Raw genomic sequence first — 24,435 nt, 5'->3', positions numbered from 1 at the left:
TCAACCACAGCAGGAATTTATTGTTTCCTCCAGCTGCATCCATAGCCCAGGAAAAAGAATCAACGTTAGAACAAGAAAACTGGCAATTTCTCATCAATTTAACCTAAATAGATCGGTGATTTCATAACTACTACTTTCAGAAACCATTGAAATTAATTTTAAAAATGTTAAGATGTCAATTAATGTATTACCTGAATAATGGTGTGGAGTTTAGGTCGCAAGCGCTGATATTCATTTCTGATTTTGTCCAGAGCCCGGATACACCTGAAAGTGTTTTACACATGAAAAATGTATATTACTGAGAAGATGAGCAACAAAATATTTGAGAATTTACTGCAATGGAGTTTAAACTCATGAATGAAGTTGGCATGTGAGGACTTAATTGATCCACAATATTAATATTCCCATGGTGTTTGGATTTATTATATTCCTCCAGAAATGAGTTGCAAGGAAGGAAGCCTTCTGATCTGCAGCATTAGGCTATTAAACAGAAGGGCCATGAGTTTACTAAAATTATGATAAATTTATATAGAGAGAGAGAGAGAGCAAAGAAGATACTAAAAATTGTACTGAAATGATAGCAGCTTAGCAATGCATTATATGCACTTATAATGCTTGGAGAAATATTGACAACTAAGGGCCTTTTTTTATATTAATTCTCATTCTCATTTTCAGATTTATTTTTAATGTGTTTAGTATTCATTATAAATCTTATTTTTGTTTCAAAGAATTAAAATAAAATAAATAAAAAAAAAAAACCCAAATTCTATAGGACTTTTTGTTTATTATTATGAATTCTGGGTAAAAATCCATCCTATTAATTCTTTTTGCAAGCCATTTACAATCCCATTGTAAACTAAATTCTTTTTATGAAAGTCCTATCCTTTCTTTTTTTCCCCCTCTATTGTATTTTAATATTTAATATTATTTTTTATTATTTTTTCATTTTGATATATCAAACTTATTTTTCATTCCATAATTTATTCTAGACAAAAGTTACCAAATCATTTTTCATTTTTCATTTTTCACCAAAGCTGTTTTTTTTTTTTGTATTGTATTTATGTTTTTTTAAATATGAAAAATAGAAATGAGAGTTGATACCAAAAAGACCCCTTAAGTGATGAGAATAGGAACTTCTTACCCAGTCCCATAATTCGAATCACAAGCTCGAGAAAGTTCATCGCAGGCATCCCTTAGGCGTAGAGCCCCAATACTGTATCACCAAATACAAAATAAATGAATAAAATACAAATTGAGAAATTTTGAGATCAGAATGAGCCAAAGTAGAATGTCATAAATATGATAGAGAATGCTAAATATGCAATTACAAAATGCTCAATATCCTTACCCTAAAAAAATGCTCAATAGCCATGGATCACAAATTGGGGAGGGGATGATATGCAATAGCAATTCTTCAGAAGATATCAGAGGCTAATCAGTAAAATCTCCTTTTCTATTACATTTGTTATTGGCTCGATGGACTTGTGGTTTATTCCTTGGTTCATTTGACTTGAACCGGCACCATTGGTTAACCAGATTGAATCGGGGTATTTAATCTCATTTTAAGGCTTTTGTTTGAGGAATTAGGTTTCCTTTGGGCGGTGCGAGGGCGTGATAGGGTTTCTCTCCTCTCTTCTTCCCTGTGCATGGTGGTGAATTATCTTGATTCAGACGGTAATCTTGAGGGTTTTTCCTTAGCTTTGAAATCTCTAGCATGAGGTTGTGATTGTACGCAGGTTTGATTTGTTTCTTGTAAGATTTGAAATGTTCTATGGTGCATTTGAGCTCAATTGCTACTTGGCTCCGGAGACCCAGGCTTGATGAAACCGAACTCCGTAAACAAATTTTTGGTTTTCTCTCTTTCATGTGATTTCCATTCTAGAACTCACAAGGTGTCTGGTCCAACAAAATCTGATATGGAACTTCTGCTAAAAGGGTCATTTTATAAAGCGAAGAAGAAAAGAAGAAAAAAAAACGACAATTCGAACCTTAAGAGGAACTAACCTCGCTGACCTGCAACAACAGCTGCCCCCAATACACCTTTCCTCACTGGTTCCTACTCACTTTTAATAACTATTAACCATTAGAATTGGGCACTTACTGACATTCAATTTGGTTTAGTGACACACAAAATGTCTGGTTGATGAGTCATTAACAAAAGTTTAAGAGCCCTCCTCCCAAACGCATTACCAATGCCGCGAATATTCCAAAAGAAAAGCTTCATAGTAACAGTTATATAGCAACACTGTCCTCTCCCAATGAGAGGCTCTTATTTAAAAAATTGTTTTAAAAAAATTTGTTAGTCCGAGATATAAAACTTCTAGATATCAAATGTAAGGCAGGAAAAAGAAAAGTTCACACTTACATCTTGAAGAATTTCTCATGCACTTTCTTATTTATCGATCTCGACTAGTAAAAAAAGCCATTCATGATCAAATGCAGAATACTTGGTTTAAAAAAAAAAATTGCATATCACCTTAAGCAGCACCCTTTGAGCCGATGAACAAATGACTCCATCACCTCATGAAAGTTAATCGTCCGTGGAGTCCTTTCCAAAGGATGCAAAACAAACAAAACTAAATTAGTAAACCCATCAGTCAATTAATACAAACACCACTAAAAGATATAAAGAGAGGATTAATTGAAGTACGTACAGAGATGTGTGCAGATCTGAAATTATGTTTCCAACCTCCTCAATGAACAACTTGATCACATCAGATACAAAAGAAGGATTGCTTGCGTTCTGAAATGATTGAAGTTGAGCAAATTGAATGTCCAGTGTTCCCTGCATCACACAAGATGAGATAAGAAACCCAGTACGTAGCAAGGAAAAAACTTTCAAATTTGTAAACTACAAACCCTAAGAATCTCAAACAAAAATGAATGAGAAAGAGATAATTTCCTGACGAAGAGACCAGGTAGGTTTTGGTTGATTATACCTCGTCGTACATGGTCTGGATCAAACTCCTAAGCACTTGTCGGTAACGATCAGCCATGAAAAGAAGATTAAAGAGAAATTCACAGATACCTGATGGAAACAGTGAATGAAGAAATAGGTCCAAGGCTTTAGGACAACAACTGCAGAAACTCTCAAAGGAAAGTTCGTTTTCCGTTTTATCAGAGTATTTAAGAACTAGTAAATGTACAGATTCTGGGCAAGATTTTTAGGGCTTTGGACAGTTTGAACACTCATCACTTCCTCACCATCGAAGCCACAAGGCATCAACCATCCATCAGACCCTTAAAGAGAATCCGCTACTTAAATATTGACGAATCCAAGGGTGGAGTAATTTTTCTAAAATTAAACCAGTAATAAAAGAAAGTGCAATAACTCAGAGTATTAATACCATGTTTTTAGGGAACACACTTCACGGTTGTAGTAGTTGCAGAGAATGTGAATCTATGTGAATCCCTCACGGTCGCACCCTTTTCCAAATTGATATTCGTTGGAGCAGATTTTTAGGTCGAGCCATTTTAGTAAGTAATCCAGTTCGATCAGGAGTTTTATGACAAATTGATTGGAGATGGAAACTAGTAAGATTTGATTATCGTGTCCGTATCAGGTTGTATATATACCCAATTAGTTTTTGGACTGGCTGATCAAGTGGTTCTCCAACCCTGATTTTAATACGAATTCTCCTAAATTAATAAGAAGCTTGCGGATCAACTATGATCTTTCAACAACACCTTATCCTGAACCCCAAAAAAAAGCAACACCTTATCACCTCAAATTCCCTTTCTACTGAGTACTGACTTTTTCTCCCAAATTTCAATCTAAAAAAAACATTACAAAACTATTTACAGTTGTTCTATTACCAAACTTATTTTTCATTTTATAATTTATTTTTCATAAAAGTAATCAAATCATTTTTTATTGTTGACCAAAAATAGATTCTTGTATTCATTTATTATAAATAGACAAAATAGATAATGAAAACTGCTAGGATTAGAGTGATCAATTACACATAATCGAATAGAAAACAAGAAAGAAAGAGACACGGGTTTTACCCTAATTCACCTCAATGTGAGGCTACGTCTAGCATTAGGTTTTTTACTATATTTTTCTCAAACAACTATATCGTGTCTAAGAGAATAATAATATATAATATATAATATATATATATAAATATATAAATATAAAAAATATTATACAACTATATATATATGCGCTTAGAAACCCTAAGCCATTGCTATTCATGGGCCCAAGCCTAAATTGTAAAGAAACTCCGAGGCTTGAAAAACGTGGATCCACTACAGGCTTCGGGGAGCTGCCCCACATCCCAGCCGGGGCAGCCTCCCCGAACAGCGGGATCCTGTATCCATCAGCAACACCATGTGAAGTATGAGCCATAATCAACAAAAACCAATAAAAAAAGGCCCTTAATTCTGAGAGTATTATATATAAGATTGTCTTATAATACCCTGTTAAAAATTAAATTTAAAACCGTCACCTTGCTGTCTGATCATCCTTAATCCACCATGGTCGGCATAACTGAAACCCTATAGAATAATTGTCCTTATGATAGACCTTGGTATTAGTTGGGTTGAAAAGGAAGGTGATCTCTCCATTCCAGGATTCTCCGTTGGAGTGTCAAATATCAGTTTCTAATTAATTGTTTTCGTTTTTGAATGAATAAAATAAATTCATTGTAAAAGGAAAGAAAAGGGAAGGAAAAGAATAGCAAAGCTAATAGGGGCAAAGCAGACCAAAAGCAAGAAGCAAAAAGAAGCCTGATAAGTGTGGCACCCAACCTAACACTAAAGCACCATGTAAGAATGGATCAGAAACAAGGCCAAGCTAGGTTGAGCCAAAACTGAAAAACCACTCAATCTCTTCTTGTTCTTTTCTCTAGAAGATTTGAAATCAACAATAAAATCTTCACAAATTTTGTAATGCTCCTTAGCAAAGTAGTTACTTTTCCTACAACCATCCCAATCAAAGACATTAAAGACAACGAAATTTCGGTCTCAATAACCTCAAGGCCCTCCATGAATAGAAAACCAAAATCCTGTCAATCTTGGGAATTTCTTAAATGAAAAAGGAATGTTCTGTATCTCGGGACAAACCTTTCCATGGAAGGTCCAAATCGAAAAATCTCAAGTTCCTTCTAACCAAGATTAGTGGTCGATTTGCATCCTAGAAAGCATCCACACCCTCTTCCGCTGGGAGGGAAGTACTCATAAAATGAATGTTACAACCTCTCTCTCTCTCTCTCTCTCTCTCTCTCTATATATATATATATATATATATATATATCATATGCAATGCTTTCGATTCCCAAAAGCAATCTACAAACAAATTGACTCGCTCTATCAAAGATTTTGGCTAGGGAAACCCTACCAAAAAGAAGCGTTGAACACTAACCTCTTGGGATAAATGCCGTACACTGAAACACTTAGGGGGTCTGGGCTTTAAAAAAAATTGAGGATATTGACAAAGCCTTGTTACTCAAACAAGGATGGCAACTCCTTAATGAACCAACGTCTCTTTGGGATACCACTCTAAAGGCCAAATACTTCCCCAACTCGAGTTTGTTCAACCCCAAAGTCAAACTCAAAAGTGGTTATTGGCCCTGGCAAAGCCTATGTAGGCATCACCCCCGACTTAAAGAAAATGATTTCCAGACAAGTAGGAAATGGCACCGACACTTTCTTCTGGTATGATCTCTAGCTCCCTAATGCCAATAATGCAAGTGAAAAATACCCCAGAGTTCTGAAGGGTATTTAGAAGGTCGCTTAAACCGACTAACTCGCTTTCCAAATGTCTGGTGATAGGAATCTACTTACCAGGCCTCCAAATTGGGATGTGGATCTCTCAAACTTTAATCTTCCTCAATTCCCACTCTCTCATTGTAGTATCTCGAACCGTTCAACCTCGGGATACCGGGATATCCCATTTTAGTTATTAACACCACCAATGGTGAATTCTCTTCCAAACTAGCAGGAAAGGCATTGATGAAACAAAAATTTGAGATAATGCCCAATGAGTTCACCAATTGGTGGAAAATGTTTTGGAAGTTGCCACTATATCCCAAACTCAAAATCTTCTTTGGCGTCTACTGCATGCAGGATTACCAGTTAGAGCTACACTTTCTCAATGGATGGAAATGCACGATCTTTATGAATTGTCCGACGATAAGACAGAGACTTTTTGGCATGTCTTCATCTCATGTGAATGGACCAAGAGAATCTGGGCATGACCTCTTGGATTGTGAACGGAACATCTAGCCCAAAGATCCATTTTGCACTTATGCAATGATTTCCTAGTTGATTCCCAACTAGACATGCATAAAAAATAGTGATTTTTTTTTTTCTTCTGCCTTTGTGACTACATGTTACTTTTTATGGAAAGAAAGAAATAATGTAACAATGAAAAAAATCAAACCCAATCCCCACAAGATAATAAATAATGTAAATAAATGACTCCTAGAAATGAAAATATCACCTTTCAGGGACAAAACATAGATACCATCTTGCACAACCCACAAAATGAATGTATAATGTTAAATACTAACTCTACTATATTGCTTTGTGCAGGGGTATATAATGAATTTCTAAACATAGGAAGATGGAGTGTGGGACTTATGGAACATGGCAAAATTATGTTTGCAAAGGCAGGGTACCTAAAAAAGAGCAAGTCACTGGAAGCCTTAGTGAGGGCAATGAAGGAAGGTATACAATACACAGATCACATCCAGGAAGTGTGGTTAAATGAGGAGATGCAACTCCTCTCTTCTATGCCCCACCCAAATTGCACTAGCCCATCCATCTAATACCTGATCTGGTAGATATTAAGTCTACACTAGTTAAGCAATATTTTGTAATTATAAGCAAGGTTTAAAGTATCCATGATGCCATATGAAACTAGCCAATACGTATCTATATTTGACCCAACCGATACGATACATCTTGATACGTCTCTCAATTGAATTACATTAAAATACATTAGTCAGAGCAATACAATACTCGATACAGGACGACACGTCTCTTAAAATCACTTGATCGATACGATACTCAATACCGATACTTTAAACCTTGATTATAAGTCCCCAACACTCCTTAATTCCCTTAACAGTTTGGCTAGTAAGACTATTAGTACTCATGCCTCAAACAATAGAGGAAATCTGAGCCTCATACAAACTGAGGACCTATGTTTTATACTTAATCAATAATACAATTGTTTTCTTTCTTGGATAGATAGATAAAAATAAATAAATAAATAAATAAAAAGCCCTTAAGGCCCTCCAACTTGCACTCCAAAAGAGACCCGGGATGAGGGAGTTTGAGGGTTGATGGGCTGGATTAGGATAGCGGGCCAAGGTGAGAGGGCAAGAGAAGGAGGAAGAAGGATGAGTGGAGAGGGAGGGATGGGTTGGTTTGGTGGGCTGAATAGGGGAAGGGTTAAGGGTGGGCCGGGTAAGAGAGCTTCGGAGGGGAGAGGAAGTGAGCCCAATAATCAACTTGTTATTGATGTCTTCATAACTCCATATTTGGCTCATTCCGTTGGAGAGAATCTTATAATGAGTGCCCAAAGATTGATAAGATTCTATCACGTGTGATATTTTAATCTTATCACTCATTCAATACTCATTGTGGGAGTCCCTCTAAAGAGAGGATCCAAACCCATATTCTAGTACTCCTTGTATCTTGTTCTATACATATGAACAAGTAATCATAAAGATATCCCTATCCATAGAAATATGCTTCTCCTAAAGCAGAATCAGAGAAGATTAAGTATATGAAATGATCCATTGATATAGCAAAAGTAAAATCATGAATTTCAAATAATATCGCTGCATGGATTATTATTAAAAAAAAAAAAGAAAGAAAGAAAGAAAGAAGAATCAAGAAGGATAAGTTGCATAAATTCAATAAAGGAGGGATCTAAAGGGTTACTGGAGAAAAATAAATGTTTATTTTCATGGTTACTCCCTAATGATCTGTTGGGGGGATCTCTGCTCCCCCATCTTTGGAGGAATTGAAAAATGTGGTCTTCATGTTAGGTCCGCACAAAGCTTCTATCTTTGATGGCTTTATAGCTTGCTTCTACCAAAACCATTGGGACCTAATAAAAAATTATCTCTATGATTTTATTCTCTCTTTTTTCTTCACATGCACTTTACCCTTTGGAGTCAATCACAACCTTCTTTGTTCCATCCCCAAAAAGATCAACCCAAGGTTGTAACTGACTTTAGGCCTATTAGCCTATGCAATGTCAGCTACAAAATTTTGGCCAAACGCATGGCCTTCAGGCTAAAACCTTTCTTAAAGGATTTCATCTCTCCTTGCCAAGGGGCTATTGTGCCTAATAGACAAATTTCTGACAACATCTTCTTGGCACTAGAGATCTTCCATTTTATGAGAAAAACCAGGGGAAACTGGCTGCATAGCTCTTAAAATTGACATGTCTAAGGCTTTTGATAGGGTTGAATGGGGGGTCTTAATCAAATTATTCCATTTTCTAGGCTTCAACCAAAAGTGGTGTGATCTTATTAACTCCCTAATCTCAACTTCTTCTTTCTCTATTAAGCTCAATGGCAGTCTATACCTTTGTTTCTTTGGTTCTTGAGGTCTGCGACAAGGCTGCCCCCTCATCCCTTATCTTTTCATCCTGATAATGGAGATCCTTTCAAGACTGCTAAATGAGTACAGATCTCTCAACCTTTTTAAAGGGATTAAGGTTGCTAGAACTAGAAGAGCCCTTGAAATTTCCCATCTTTTTTTGTCGACGAAATTCTCCATTTTTATCGTGCAAAAAAGAGGATTCGTTGATCCAAAAGCAATATTAGACTTATTCTCAGATATAACTGGGTAGGAAATAAACTTTGTCAAAAGTGAAGCTTTCTTCAGAAGAACGGCTCACCTGCAAAGTAAACAATCAATCCTCTCTACTCTAGGCATCAAGGAGATAAACAAAGAAGCGACCTACCTAGGAACAAATCTCTTTCCTGGAAGAGCAAAATCTAAAACTTTACAATTCATCCTCCACAAAATGTGGAAGAAGATGGCTTCATGGGGAGTATTAATTCAATCAATTCTCCACTCATAATCCCTCTACTATATGCAATTTTTCAAATTCCCATTACTTTTTGTAGGAAAATTGATTCCTTGTGCCAAGATTTTTTTGGTTCGGGCATCCTGATAAAGAAAAATAGCTTACGCTCATATCATGGAACCAATCTTACCTCCCTAAAGAAGATGGTGAATTGGGATTTTAGAAAATGGAGGATGTCAATATTGCTCTTCTTCTGAAAGAAAGATGGAGAATCCTCACCAACCATGAAGCAATGTGGGCCCAAACTCTCAAGGCAAGATACTTTCTGGAATTACCCTATCCGATCCTAAGATATGGTCAAAAAATGGATCATGGACATGGAACAACATCTGCAACATCAACATCTTACCCATTCTAAAGAAAATGTTGGCAAGGAAAATCGGCAACGGAAGAGAAACATCCTTTTGGTTCAACCCATGGATACAACCTCAAAGCAATCAACAAACTTTCACACAAATCTAGGAACCACATAACTACGATGTCTGGGCGAGAAATGCTATGATTGCAAAAGTAGCAAACTCGAATCGGCTAAGGGAGTATCTTCTTATTCATAATCAACCTTATATTACTTCCCTTACAACTCTACATCTTTCCCCAAGTAATGACTCCTAGCAATCACTTCTTTCTAACAATGGAAGCTTTTCTGTTTGGTAGCAAAGGAGCTATCAAAACAAAGAATTCATGATCGAAATTCCTCTCTTTGTTAATGGTGAAAGTTTTTCTGGAAGTTGCCGCTATACCCTAAATTTAAAAGCTTCTTTTGGAGACTCATACAAGGACTTTCAACCAATTCTATTCTTGCTCAATGGACAACATCACATCCCAAATGTGTCCTCTACGAAAATGATGCAGAATCAACTTGGCACCTCTTCATCTCTTGTGAATGGACCAAATGAATTTGGGTTGTGTATGGACAATTTCACGCAACAACCCTTTTTTACAATTATGCATCACTTTCTTTTCAATCTCTACCCTTTATAAGAATTCAAAAAAGTGGTTAATCTCTGTGATTATAATCACATGGTATTATGTATGGCAAGAGAGAAACCAACAAATCTTTAACAATCATACACCCAACCCTCTAAAAATCATACACTGCATCTCTTTCTGAAGTGATACACTTCACCAAATGTCAAAAAGAACCATAGAATCACCCATTAATAATGTTGGCACAATTGATGTAATAACCACACTCACTTGTTTTTGTCGCAATATGTGTGTCACTAATGAATTTCACTCTCCCATTTATCATGTGCAAGGGTACTTAACCCACAACTAAGCACTGTAGGATGGAGTGTAGGTTTATTTCGGGAAGGACAACTGAGATATATTAGCATGGGAAGTCTAGACTGCGATGACATCATTGAAGCTACTATCATTGGACTTCATACAGGAGTAGATCAAGCCCACTCTTCTCTAGTCAAGCTAGCAAACATCTGGTGCAACTTGCAAGAAATAGTGGACCTTTTTCGACAACCGAAGACGCACAATCAGTGGCTGATTGCTCATGTCCCTATTTTGGCCCATTTAGCTTCTAGTATAAACTAGTAGGGACATGAGCAATCGGCCACTAATAGATGTATCACCTTAGACAACGCACATTAGTGTTTTTTAGAACCCCAACCTTCAATTGTGGTGACTCTAGTGAGAAGGATACCGGAAATGATCACGAGAGGCAATGAATGGAAGTATCTAATTCTAAGTTGATATAACTAAGTAGAAGATTTGCATTGAGATAAATTTAACATTGACATGTGCTAATATTCAGACCAATGGTGATGTGAGAGCTCCGGGTATTCTAGATAGGATGCCGGCTAGAGGGATGTGACAAAAGGTGTAATGAGATTCAATGTTAAATGAAAACTTAGTCCTCATTATATTGGACCTTATGAAATTCTTGAGAAGGGGATCTTCCTTGGCTTCGAAGAGGAGGTTCTAAGCTTCTTCCCACGTTCTCCAAGGCTTATGAACATAATGGGTCTAAAAATCCACTATAGATCCTCAATAGCTCTAAAGAATGATTGGACTCTAATAAATGTATCTCAACTATGTAATTGTCCTTATGAGTAATATAGTCTTTATTTCTATAAAAAAATTGCATAAATTAAAGAAAAGGTCAATAATGGATCAGGACCCTCGAGGACTACTGATTATAAAGGTCTGATCAAACAAGAGTTTTTATAATTACTGATCACTTTGCTGCACCCTTTTGCTGGAGATACTGTTTCTTCTCTTCTTCGTTCATAAAGGAGGTGAGAGGAAAGGATTTGCCAACTCCCATGGGTGTCTTGAAAGGTGATCTTGTCACCATCCAAACACATCTCTACTATGGGAACCCACACCATCAACTGCCTGGTCTTCACGCCGGTCATCTTCTTCATCCTTCCCTTCTCAACATACGCAGTTGTCTCAGCAGCATAACTTGCCTTGGTGTTGGTTGCCTTGTTGAAATCCTCATATGCAGCTTTGCATTTCCACCACACAAAACCAGTGGCTCTCACTCTCCCACATTCTTCAAGTTCTCCAGTGGGAAGAACACCACTAGGGAACCCCAACTCCTTAAGCAGTTCCTCTGAAAATCGATCACAGGCTTCCTTTCCACGAACGATTTCAGCTCCGGCTCTCTCATCTTCCTTGCTTGCCATGATTGAAATCAATAAGGTATTTTTTAAGAGACTGGATCAGAAGGAAGGAATCCTTTTCACTAGCTACTTGCTCTTGAAAGACTAATGCTTTGATGAGGATGTGCATCTGTGTATTCAGGCTATTTATAAAACTGAAACCAAATAGCCCTTGAATTATTTTATTTTCCTACACCTTGCACGTTGGCTGCTGAGGTAGGTGAAAGTCAGAGGAGACAATCTTGACGACTACTAGCTAGTTATGATGTTCTTGAGAGGGAAGCTAGCAAAGGTCAATGAAGCTGCACTGTACGGATTAAACAAAGGCCAAAGGGGAAATAACCTCTTGCCTTGGATGCAGAAGTTTCCATACGTTCACATCCCTATGTGTCATCTTTTTTATCATTTTTTAGACACAACACCCGGCTTTGATGGTGGATCGATCTACTCACAATCTCAGAAATAGGGTTCGAAAAGAAGAAGAAGAAGAAGCATAGCACACAAAATAATAATGGAGTTCGGCTTAATCAATCCTGCGAGTTTAATACGGAGCCCAAATACACTATGACAGATATCAAATAAAATAAGAAACAACAACCAAACCTGTATACAAGGAGATCAAGCCATCAAGACCTAAAGCCTCATGAAAAAACCCATGGAAACACCCAAGATTACAGCACTGAAAATAAGTGCTCCAGTTCTAGCCTGGTTAATACTTGGGGCCAGTTCAAATCAAGTCAACTAAAAATGAAGTATCAAACCAATCGGGTCAGCACTCATAATGAATGAAAATTTACTAATCAACCTTTCACATTTGAAACTACTAAAAAACGGTGTTTTTTTTTTCCTTCTTTCCTTTTTTTTTTTTTTTTGGTTTTTGGTTTTTTATGGTATACAAACTACAAATAAACTAGATTCACCTTCTCATATTAAAATATATGGACATAATTTGGAAAGGAAGAAAGAAGAGTAACAGAACCAAGCAAACAACAACCAAATCTTCAAATTAAATAACGATCCAATTGTATTATCAGTGTCAAAATTTCAGAATTGGTTTGTTTCTTGATTTGATTCCAGATCATACCAGCATTGTTAGTTAGAGAAATCAATCACACACAATCTATGTTTTTATAGGAAATGTAGCTTAGGATAAACGGCATAAAATATTAACGGATCTCCGAAAAACCTTATTAGATGCATCGACCTGAAATTATCTAATATACGAGCAACATTGTATTGAGAAAATCTCATTCAGTAAAATGATCCTGAATATGCTTACTCTTTAAAATAAGGTCCAGTACTGAAACCATTTTGGTTCCTTTGCCACTTACTTTGGAGAACTTATTAGTTGGAAACTGGTCGTTTACATTATACTAGCATATAACTTTAGAAAGAGAACCTGTAACCTGATTCTCTAGTATTTCACTGAAAACACAAGGATTGTAGGCAAAGGACACCAATTCAGTCTCTTCTGCTCTCAACCACAGCATGAATTTATCGTTTCCTCCAGCTGCATCCATAGTTCAGAGGAAAAAAATGATGTTAGAACAAGCAAACTGTCAATTTCTGGTTAATTTAATCTAGGGTAATTTTATTCTGACTGTTCAAATATAGTTCAAGTCATTTTCAGTCCAAAATGAAATTATATTTTACATTTGCCTTTCTATGTATCCAAAGATATAAATTGATGACATATTTTCATTTTTATGTTCGAAGTGCCCTTACATACTTTCCACTTGCACCACATCATCGCTATTCTACTCTGAAAGTGAAAATAAAAGATTTAGATATATATTTAAATACAAATATTTATATTTATATTGAAAAGTTTAATATTTTATAAATTTACAAAATAAAGTCCTGATTCACAAACCACTTTTTTTTTTTTATTGAAGATTAATTTGAATGAATATTAAAAAAAAAAATTTAAAAATAAATAAATAAATGGAAGAAAAGACACTCTTTTGCAAGCAAAGAAATAATAAATGTAATAGATTGCAAATCTATGGAATCTATATATAATTTGCCCTTTTCTTAAACTAAAAGAACAATTGCACTAAGCATGGAAACATGAAAAAAAATAAAAAGCATCAACAAAAATTACATTTGTAGAGCATTGATCCTTGTCTTATATCTCACAACCCTAATAAAAATATCTTCATAAAAAATTTTAAGATAGAAAAAGAGTCAGTAATCTACGATTGATTGTTCATTTTATTGTTATTCTCAACCAAGAGTGATAAAAAAGAAATTTAAATTCACAATCTCTAATTCCAATCAATTTAAAATTATTAAAATATCAGTTAATGTATTACCTGAATAATGGTGTAGAGTTTAGGTAGCAGACGTTGGTATTCATTTCTGATTTTGTCCAGAGCCCGAATACACCTAAAAAGTGTTTACACATGAAAAATGGATACGACTGAGAAGATGAGAAACACAATATTTGAGAATTTTGATCACCACTGCAAGGGAGTTTAAACTCATGAATGAAGTGCGCTTGTGAGGAAGAAACTTTATATTAATGGATCCACAGCATTAATATTTCCATGGTGCTTGGATTTATTAGATTCATCAAAAAATGAGTTGCAAGGAAGAAAGTCTTCTGATCTGCAGATATATATATCATAGTTGGAGTGAACTCATGTCCCTGGTGTGTAATAGCCTAATGCTGCAGATCAGAAGACTTTCTTCCTTGCAACTCATTTTTTATGAATCTAATAAATCCAAGCACTAAGAAAATAATATTCGGCAACAGAAGTTTTCACGAACTGGTTGAGTATTCATTCTCTTGATATACTATTACTAGAGAAAAGGATCCAATAATCACTTAAATATACAGAAAAAATACAAATCTTTTATATTTTTGAAATTATACATAACATGTATAAAGAACAAGAAGATACAAAAATTGTACTGAAATTGAGGGTATAACCCTATTGCTTCTTTTCTCTTTTTCACTTCCAAACTCTTACAATTTATTCTCAGTTTTTATTATTATTATTTTCTTTTCTTATTTTAGAACTGAACTTATTTTCATTTTATAATCTATTATAGATCAAAATTACCAAACTAATTTTCATTTTTTACCAAAGATGGTTTTTTTGTATTTATTTATTTTAAACAACCAAAATAGATAATGAAAATTGATACAAAAAAGGCCCTAAGTTATGAGAGTGGGAACTTCTTACCCAGTTCTATAGTTCGAATTACATGATCCAGAAAGTTCACTGCAGGCGTTCCTTAGGCGCAAAGCCCCAATACTGTATCATCAAATACAGAACAAAAGAATAAAATACCAATCGAGAAACTTTGAGGCCAGAATGAACCAAACAAAGTGTTTTCAGGCATTTGATCAAGAAGATTCTTTTAATTTGATTCAACTATTGCAAAAGGTTCAAAGGATTATTCTTTGAAGGAACTTCTATAAATTGATAGGTATCATAAATATGCTAGAAGCTGCTAAATATGCAATTCCAAAATGGTCAATGACCATGGGTTACAAATTGGGGGGAGGGGATGATATGTCAAGAATTTCTTCATTTCTTCTTTATTTATGTTTATTTTTATTTTATTAGTAACTCAGATAGAAAGCAGGGGTTACACAAGGCATCCTGATTACAAATATCAAAAAGCCAAGATTCAGATAATTGCCAAATTGTCCGGCCTGTTGAGGACAGGGCATTCTGTGTAGTAGGGAGTTCGCAACCTTGTTTGTGTCCCTACTAATATGGGTGAAACTCATAAATAGAATGTCCCTAGATATGAACTGGATATCATCAATGATATCCTGAATTTCCAGAGGAGGAATAAGATTCTGATCATTAAGTAGATTCACCAGCTGTAGACAGTCCACTTCCACTTCGCAATGAAGAAATCCTTGTTGGGCTGCAAATATGATTCCTTTCTTAATTGCTAATGCTTCTCCCATTAGTGTAGATGTGAAGTCACCATGTTGAGAGATGGCAAAAATGGGGATGCCATGATGATCTCTTAAGATCTATCCCAGGCCTCCATTTTGTGAGTTGAGGGGAAAGGCCGCATCTGTGTTGAGTTTGGTATGGGATGCCTTCGGTGGGATCCAGTATTTGGTTAGTTGAATCAAATTGGAATTTGCCCGATGTCTTTAGAGATAGGTTGGACCCGAACCAGACAGAGCAAGAATTCAGACAGTCAAAGAGCAGGTGATCTATGGTTTCATCCGGATGTCCACACCTCTTGCAGCTGGGATCAATGGGGATATTCTTCTTCTTTAAATTTGCCCCCTATGGCGATACCTTGAGCACAACACTTTCAGAGGAAATTGTTGATTTTTGACAGATATTTGATGTTCCAAACCACATGGGATATCAACTCTTTATAACATATCAGCTCTGTGAAGGGGCTAATTAGTTAAATCCGTGTTTATTTTATTTGTTATTGGCTTGATGGACTTGTGGTTCATTCCTTGATTCATCTTGACTTGAACCGGCGCCACTGGTTAACTAGATTGAACCGGGGTATTTAACCTCATTTTAGGACTTTTGCTTGAGGAATTAGGTTTCCTCTAGGCGGCGCGATAGGTTTTCTCTCTCCTCTTCTTCTCCGTGCACGGTGGTGAATTCTCTTGAGTTAGACTGTAATTTTGAGGGTTTTTTATTTGCTTTGGAATCTCTAGCATGAGGTTATTGTGATCATACACATGTTTGATTTGTTTCTTGTAAGATTTGAGATGTCCTATAGTACATTTGAGCTTGGCCATACTGAGTTCCGGAGATGTAGGCTTGATGAAACTGAACTCTTATCAACAATTTTTTTTTATTTTCTCTCTTTATTTGCTATTTTTCTTTGTTGTCATTCCCATTCTAGAACTCGCAAGGTATCTGGTCCTACGAACCCTGATATAGAAATTCTGGTTGTCAAATGCAAGGCATGAAAAAAAAAATCACTACCACACTTGCATCTTTGAAGAATTTCTCACGCATTTTCTTATTTATCGATTTGGACATGTAAAAGAAGCCATTATGCTCAAATGCAGAAAACTTGGTAGATCAAACGAACTGCATATTACCTTGTACAGCATCCTTTAAGCTGGTGAACATATGAATCCATCACCTCATCGAAGTTGATCTCTTCTGGAGTCCTTTCCAATGGATTGAACACAAGCAAAACTAAATTAGTAAACCCATCAGTTAATTAAACCAGACACCACTAAAAGATACGAGGAGAGGAATTGAAGTACGTACAGAGATGTTTGCAGATCTGAAATGATGTTTCCAACCTCCTCGATGAATAACTTGATCACATCAGAAACAAAAGAAGGATTGCTTGCGGTCTGGAATGATTGAAGCTCAGCAAATTGAATGTCCAATGTTCCCTGCAACACACAATATGAGCTAAAGAAACCAAGTACGTAACAAGGAAAAAACTACAAATTGGAAAACTATAGACCCTAAGAACTTCAAACAAAAATGAAGAGAAAGATAATTTTAAACAAGGAGAAGGTTTAGATTGATTATACCTCATCGTACATTGTCTGGATCAAATTCCTAAGCACTTGTCGGTAACGATCAGCCATGAAAACAAGATGAAAGAGAAATTCACAGAAACCTGTAGGAGACCGTGAAACCGGTCCAAAAGTTAACGGAAGTCTGTTTCCGTTTCAGAGTATTTAAGAAATGGCAAATGTATAGATTTTGGGTAGGATTTTTTGGGCTTTGCACACTATGGATCTTCCACTTCCACCCACATTTGAAGGAGGATTTCCAACCAAAGTGGCTGGATTCATGATAAGTGTCAGAATCTAAAATATAAAATTGTTTTATGGGGAGAAAGAAGATTTGAATTCTTATATTTTTAAAACATTTAAAAACAAAAAGAGAATTTATTTTTTCTAACCTTGTAGGCTTGTAGATTGGATCTGGACTTGCTTCGAACAATAACGAAAAAATCAGTCAAAACTTTTAAACAATACTGCAAAAATTATTTTGAAAATTTTTAATGCCACCCCTAAGTTACTTTCTTAATGCCACTCTTAAAATTTTCAATTGATCACTGTAGGGTGAAAATGTCTCAAAGACACCCGTTGCAGCTAGAAAACTATGGTTAAATGCTAATGTAGGCTAGTTAAATATTTCAAAACTATATAAATAATCTTGTGTTAATCGTAGTGTGTGGATCCCACTACAATTTGAGTCGAGGTGACGCCAAAAACTGTTACGTAGTCCAGGATGACTACTCCTCTATGTAGTTGAGTCTAAACAAGACTACACTGCTTTCCCTCACCTAGTTGAGTCTAAGTAAAACTCTAATTAAGGAATTAGGGTTGAAGAAAAATATTATAAATAAAGAGAGAGACTACCAAATAGATGACTGAAAAAAATACTTTCCTTTGCTTTGTGAATTCTCTTTGGATAGAAGATAATTCTAAACCTCCATCACTGTGGTTTGTTGACTTGAAATCATGGAAATTACCTACAGAGTAAGCCAGACAAACTAAGGGAAAGGAAACGCAAAGAAGCTTCTCCTGTGTCTAATTTCCACTGCAATCAAGATCACTAAGGTATATGATCTTCAACCCATCTGCGTACTAATTTTAATTAACTTTGGTATCTAAGCCAGGTTGTGGTTAGGGTCACCGATTTTTGAATGTTGGTTGATTTAGGATGAAAATCATGGGTTTTATTTTTATGTTTTTCCACTAACATGATCGAGTGTCAGATTTTATCCACGACCAATTGCATTACCTCATCCCGATCTATTATACGCAAATTTAATTGTTAATCAATGTGTTGTAATGTTTTTTTTAGGAAGTGAAGTTTTTTTTTTTTTAATCACCCCCTTGAGGATTTGGAGAGCCCTTTGGGAAGAATTCTTTACACCCCCTTGAGGAGTTAGAGAGCCCTTCTCAGGGAGTTGCAAAGCCCTTCGGGAAGAATCCCTTACAACCTCTCGGGGAGTTGGAGAGCCTTTCGGGAAAAATCCCTTGCACCCCTCGGGGAGTTGGAGAGCCCCTCGTGAAGAGCCACACACCCCCTTAGGGCAACCCAAGAGCCCCTCATGAAGAATCTCTTACACCCCCTTGAGGAGTTGTAGAGCCCCTCGTGAAGAGCCACACACACCCATCAGGGAGTTGGAGAGCCCTTCGGGAAGAATCCCTTACACCCTCTCGGAGAATTGGAGAGCCCTTCAGGAAGAATCACTTAAACCCCCATCAGGGTAATGAAGAGCCCTTCAGGAAGAATCCTGTACACTCCCCTCGGGGAGTTGGAGCGAGGTCAGCTGATCGAGAAGGCTCACCTTGGGAAGAATCTCTTATACCCCTCAAGGAGTTGAAGAGCCCCTTGTGAAGAACCCCCTTGGGTAGTTGGAGAACCCTTTGGGATGGATTCCTTACACTCCCTCGGGGAGTTGGAGAACCCCTCCCCTAAAGGATCCCAAGATTCATTCTGAATAGGCTCGGGCAACGAGAGAACGCCCAATGCTAAGTCCGAAGAGGAAAGTTGAAGACGACTAGTCAAAAGGGTCAATTAGAGAACCACCCATCAGTCCCACTTCGAAACATGGGGAAGTGGATGATAGAGTAACGACTCTGTTAGTCCCACTAAGAAAATGAACATGCTTTCTAGGGTAACTCGCCCCACCCATCAGTCCCACCCCAAAACATGGGGAAGTGGATGATGGAGTAACAGCTCCGTTAGTCCCACTAAGAAAATGAACATGCTTCCTAGGGTAACTCACCCCACTCTTCAATCAATGGGCAAAATTGACTGAGGGGCTGCCACTTGTTAACCACTATAAAACCTCCATCCTAAGATGGGCAAGTTACGAGATTTTACTCACTATCATTCTCTACGCTTTGAGAACCCTCTTAGAGCCTTCTATTGTTGCCTAGACTAAATTGGGCGTCGAAAGCAGTCTCCCGACCAACACAAGGTCGTCGTTTAACTACCCGACTATGAAGAAGGTCTAGACGCAACACAACCCAACTAGGATAAGATTATGAATGTTACCCTTTTTTCTCTAAGTTCATATTAAAATAAATAAATAAATAAAATAAGATAAACATTATAAACCGCTGGAAGGAGGGCTCAAACCTCCAACCACATGGTTAATTGCCACAAGCTCTAACCAAATTAGATTTTGAATTAAAAAAATAGAAATAAATTCTGTCCTGGCACTGTGATTTAATTTTTGGTTGTGGGCTTTGGGCAAGTCATTTGTAGTTTCTGGCCCAGGTAACCAGGAATGTTTATATTGTGGCATGGGCTGGAGATGGCTTCAAGAGTTGGAGCCGGTGCATTTTGCATCCCAATCCGAAAAGGACTAAAAAAACAATGATTAAAGAAAATTGATTTTCTTCTTTGTTTTTCTTGACATCAGATCTTGGGAATATCTTGTTGGTTGACTCAGTAACCATTTTTATGAGTTAGGATTTGAAAGTCATTAAAAGGTTCAAAAAATAATAATAAATAAATAAATTGAAACTTGGTTATGGTTGAATCTATTTAGGGCCTGTTTGGTTACATGAATCCAGAGATTTGAAATCTCTGGATTCATGAATCTGAGAATTATATCCGTTTGGTTGTAAAATTTTCTAAATTCATGAAATCTAGAGATTCACCTTTTTACACTAAAAACGTGAATCTGTAGATTTATGGGTAAGGGGTGAAATTCAGAGATTTCAAAAAAGCTATACATTTGCACATTCACAAAAATCATGTCGATCAAATAGTTTTTTAGGATGAATCCACAAATTTCATTCCACAACCAAACATCAAATTTTATAAATTATAACTCCATAGATTTGAAATCTATAAATTTGAAATCTCTAGATATTTGAAATCTCTAGACTCATGTAACCAAACAGACCCTTTATGTCATTCCATAAAATTTGTTTTTGTGCATTTCTTTATTTTATTTAAATTAACTGTCATGTTTTTTATTATTGTTTTAAAATTCTTTGCTACTATGACTATGCAAAAATTTTAATTAGCAAAGGTGGTATGTTAAAGCGGTTAAAGACCCAACTTCCCTAGGGGAGGTCTTGGGTTCGCACCCACTCGGCGGCATTAATATAAAAGCTCACCCCCTGAGGAAGTAAATCGTGGTGCGCACAAGCTGGCCTGGATGAACCTCAGTTCCAAAAAATAATAATAATAATAATAATAATAAAATTAATTAGCAATTGTAGCCACCTATGGCGGTTTAGACATTTGATTTGCTCCATTTAATGAATGCAGAATCAATCTCTTCCAAATAGACCATAGAAGTTTATCTATTTATTTTTGGAAGAGAATCATGTTTGCTGCTACCATGATGACACATTTTATATATGTATGCTAGAGTTAGTATTTGAGAGTGAAGCAAAGTGTTGTACACCTTAATAGTGTTGTAATATAATTTTATGTGATGTAATTAAAAGGGTTTCAATTTTAATTTTTTTTGAAGCCATGTAAAGGGTTGCCACCACACTATGCATCACAATTTTATACCGACTCGATATGTCATTTCAAGTATCAAAGTTTGGGCTCCTTTAGTAGGATCCATGCGCATCCGTATATATGATGCAATCATGTGGAAGTGGAATCTTAAATTTCTCCTTTTGTTCGAAACTAGTTGAAATTATATGTTTTCAATTCACTCATGTGAGATTTGATTATGAGTTTAGTGAGTTGTTGGTCTCACTATGTGGGTGTGAAAACTATTAATTTTAACAAAATCTAAATGTCCTATTGCGCATTGTTGAATATAGTGATGGCCAACCTATATGAAGCAGCTGACTATGAAAGATGTTGTAAGTTGGATGAGACCCCTATGACATATGACATAGTATGATTCTATATGTGCTCAATGAACAAGATTACCTAGACTTCCTGACCTTTGAAATGAAGAAACCCGACGAGGGTAATACGCCCCGACATTGTCAACAGAATGATACCTATGAAACCTAGTTTAGAAATGATCATTGGATACACTATTTCATGCTTAGTAGTATGCATGAAGACTTGATTAGTGTATATGAGAAATACTCTACTATCAAGTCTATGTGAGACCAAGCAAAACTAGAGTATAGAGGTACGTCAACTACTAGGTTAAGGGCCATGACCTTGAAGTTAGATATGTACCGCAAGGACCCCGAGCATACCATAAGCAACTAAGTGTTATGAAAAACATTATTATGAAATTTGATGATGTTGGGAACACCCTTACAGATGAGCAAGAAGTACAAACAGTCATTAAGACACTACTTAATTCTTGGGCCCAAAAAAAATGTTTCTCACATAAAACGATAACATCATAACTTTCAATGATGCCGTCGCTTATGTGGAACTAGAGGCAAAGCGCCAAGAGGCGACCATAAAACCAGTCATTGTCACCAAAAAGGGGCAGCACACTCAGTCTAAGTGCAAGAGATAAGGCAGAGCAGGAAATTAGGTTAAGGATTATAACCTAGTACCAAGTAGAGGCAAATCTACCAAGCAGCAAAGAGGCAAGCATGGTAGAAATAGAAATCCTTGCAAAGTCAAATGCTATAATTGCCAAAAGATGGGACACTTCGCTCATGATTGTACTAAGCCAAAGAAGATACCATTCTAATCAAGAATCATATGACATTTTTTCTTCTTCTTTTGTGACATGTCCATTTTAGTTGGAGTTACGCCATAGCATGCAAGATTGGTTGCATGTGCTGTAGTCGACCGAAGATGAGAGTGACAAAATGGATCCGTGCTTCGTCATTATGTGAGCCTTCAATATCACATTCAAATGATCCTACTTGTACCCTTCACCTTAGACTATGCCAAACGAACCTTATAACATGAAATAGAGCCACCATTGTTTCATTTGATTCTGTAAACCCATTTATTTCCAACCAAATTCATGTGGGGCTGATGAAGGACTAGTTCCAAGTACCATTACGTAAGAGAGCATCAAATCCGTCGCTCATAGCAAGCCTATATTTGGGATCTTTACTGGCAATGGTAGACGAGGTGGATTCGATTTCAAGATTATCCGCAAGAGAGGTGGCTAGGAGGTTTAGTTCAGAGATGGGTTTGAGATGACTTGTTTTGGATCGGGTTTGCACTTGGTAAGGTTGAGGTTGAGTTGGTTGGGATGGTGGAGGTGGGTTATGGGCTAGGGTTTCGGGTGTGGTGAGAGGTTGAGATGGAGTTTGAGAAATTCCAAATTTTGATTTGAATTTGAATTTTGAATGGGAAAAGAGAGTTCAAATTTTGAAGTTGTATTAGAAGTTTGGGTGGGCTGGGAAAATTCAAAATTTGAATTTGAATTGGAATTTTGGGTGAGATGGGAGATTTCAAATTTTGAATTTGAATTCGAAAATAGATTATCAACTGTAACTATGGTGGTATTGGAGTGAGAGAGGGAAGGGTGGTTGGGAGGTTGAGTTACAAAGGGGAACTTGGTTTTATCAAAAACTACATGTCTAGAGATGTAGGATTAGCCAAGAGTTGGATCATAACATACATACCCCTTGTGTGGGTTGTTGTATCCAAGAAAAATACATTGCTTGGAGCAATAATGGGGCTTGTTTTTGTTAAAAAGCCATAACCAAGGAAAACATGTACATTCAAAAATTCTAAGAAATGAAAAGTCTGGATCTTTTTGATATAACACATGAAATGAAGATTTATTCCCAAGCATTGGTGTAGGCATTCTGTTAATTAAGAAGACGGTTGTTCTAAGGTGACTAGCCAAAAAATAAAGGGGACTGAAACACGAGCCATAAGAGTGAGGCCTATTTCTACGATATGTCTATGCTTCAGTTCCACTCTCCCATTTTGTTTAGAAGTGTGTGGGCATGAGTACTAATGAGATATATCAATCTCTTTAAAAAAAAAAAAAATCAAAATATTCATATTCCTTGGCACCATCAGATTAAAACACTTGAATCTTGGAATTAAAGACATTGGCTACAAAATAATAGAATTGGTTGAATACTAAAATTGAATCAGAAGACGTATAAGTGGAAAAATTCATGAAAATCTGTTGTAATCATCCAAGAAAGAAATATAATAACTATGACCCTATGTAGATGGTGACGGAGAGGGCCCCCAAATATTAGAGTCCATTAACTGGAATGGAGATACAACCCTAGATTTATTCAACTTGAAATGTACGAAAGAGATAGTCCAAAGTTCTCTTCGACAGATGCCCTAATCAGTCATGCTACACTTGAGACACATTTGCTGAGATGAACAAAGGGAGATGTGGATGGTGAATGGAAGTGATAGAGGCCAGCTTAATTCAATTAATTCTTGAAGTAGAACAATCCCTGCTTTGAGATCCTTCACAAAGCAAGAACTTGGATGAAATTCCACATAAACATCATTATCACATGTAAATTTACTCAGAGAGAGCAATTTTTAGTAACAGAAGGAACATATAGCAATTTAGATAAAGTAAGAATGTTTGAAGGGGTTGCTAGGAAAGCACTTCCAATATTTTTTATATGCAAACCTAAGACATTACCAATGATCAGTAACATGGTAAGACATTGGTGTATTCATGTGGGTTACATTGGCGTAACATGATGAGTGGCACCTGAGTCAAGGTACCAAAGAGGAATAAATGAAGCTGTGGGAGCTACCAAGAAAGCTTCTGGGGGGAAGAATTCAGCTTGGAGGCATTGACACTTGTTGCATAGCGAAAATAACATTGCATTGATATATAATTAGTTTTGTTGCAAATTTTGACAAACAATCATAGGGGTAGGGAGGAGAGGGGGAAGATGCATTGTATGTCAACCAAGATGGGAGT

General features: G+C 36.5%; 3 protein-coding genes across 3 annotated transcripts; all 3 read right to left on the bottom strand.

Annotated features, from left to right (window-relative positions):
* Nucleotides 1-2,996, bottom strand: LOC149016195 (histidine-containing phosphotransfer protein 1-like). Its single transcript, XM_089156702.1, has 6 exons — nucleotides 2,940-2,996; nucleotides 2,655-2,785; nucleotides 2,477-2,548; nucleotides 1,142-1,213; nucleotides 192-264; nucleotides 1-33 (listed from the first exon to the last, which is right to left on the bottom strand). The coding sequence occupies exons 1-6, from the start codon at nucleotides 2,994-2,996 to the stop codon at nucleotides 1-3; spliced, it is 438 nt and encodes a 145-aa protein (XP_089012828.1).
* Nucleotides 2,997-11,205: 8,209 nt separating this feature from the next.
* Nucleotides 11,206-11,700, bottom strand: LOC149016194 (uncharacterized). Its single transcript, XM_089156701.1, has one exon. It carries the CDS (start codon nucleotides 11,698-11,700, stop codon nucleotides 11,206-11,208), a length of 495 nt encoding a protein of 164 aa, XP_089012827.1.
* A 2,234-nt stretch (nucleotides 11,701-13,934) lies between these two features.
* Nucleotides 13,935-17,233, bottom strand: LOC149016193 (histidine-containing phosphotransfer protein 1-like). Its single transcript, XM_089156699.1, has 6 exons — nucleotides 17,177-17,233; nucleotides 16,902-17,032; nucleotides 16,727-16,798; nucleotides 14,868-14,939; nucleotides 13,992-14,064; nucleotides 13,935-13,943 (listed from the first exon to the last, which is right to left on the bottom strand). Exons 1-6 carry the CDS (start codon nucleotides 17,231-17,233, stop codon nucleotides 13,935-13,937), a joined length of 414 nt encoding a protein of 137 aa, XP_089012825.1.
* Nucleotides 17,234-24,435: the final 7,202 nt, after the last annotated feature.

The sequence above is a fragment of the Hakea prostrata genome, chromosome 5 (genome assembly GCF_041222555.1).
Source record: "Hakea prostrata isolate BN-2017 chromosome 5, UWA_Hpros_2, whole genome shotgun sequence".
Lineage (NCBI taxonomy): Eukaryota > Viridiplantae > Streptophyta > Magnoliopsida > Proteales > Proteaceae > Hakea > Hakea prostrata.
The sequence above is the reverse complement of the archived record's forward strand: the minus strand, read 5'-3'. Positions and strand labels throughout refer to the sequence as shown.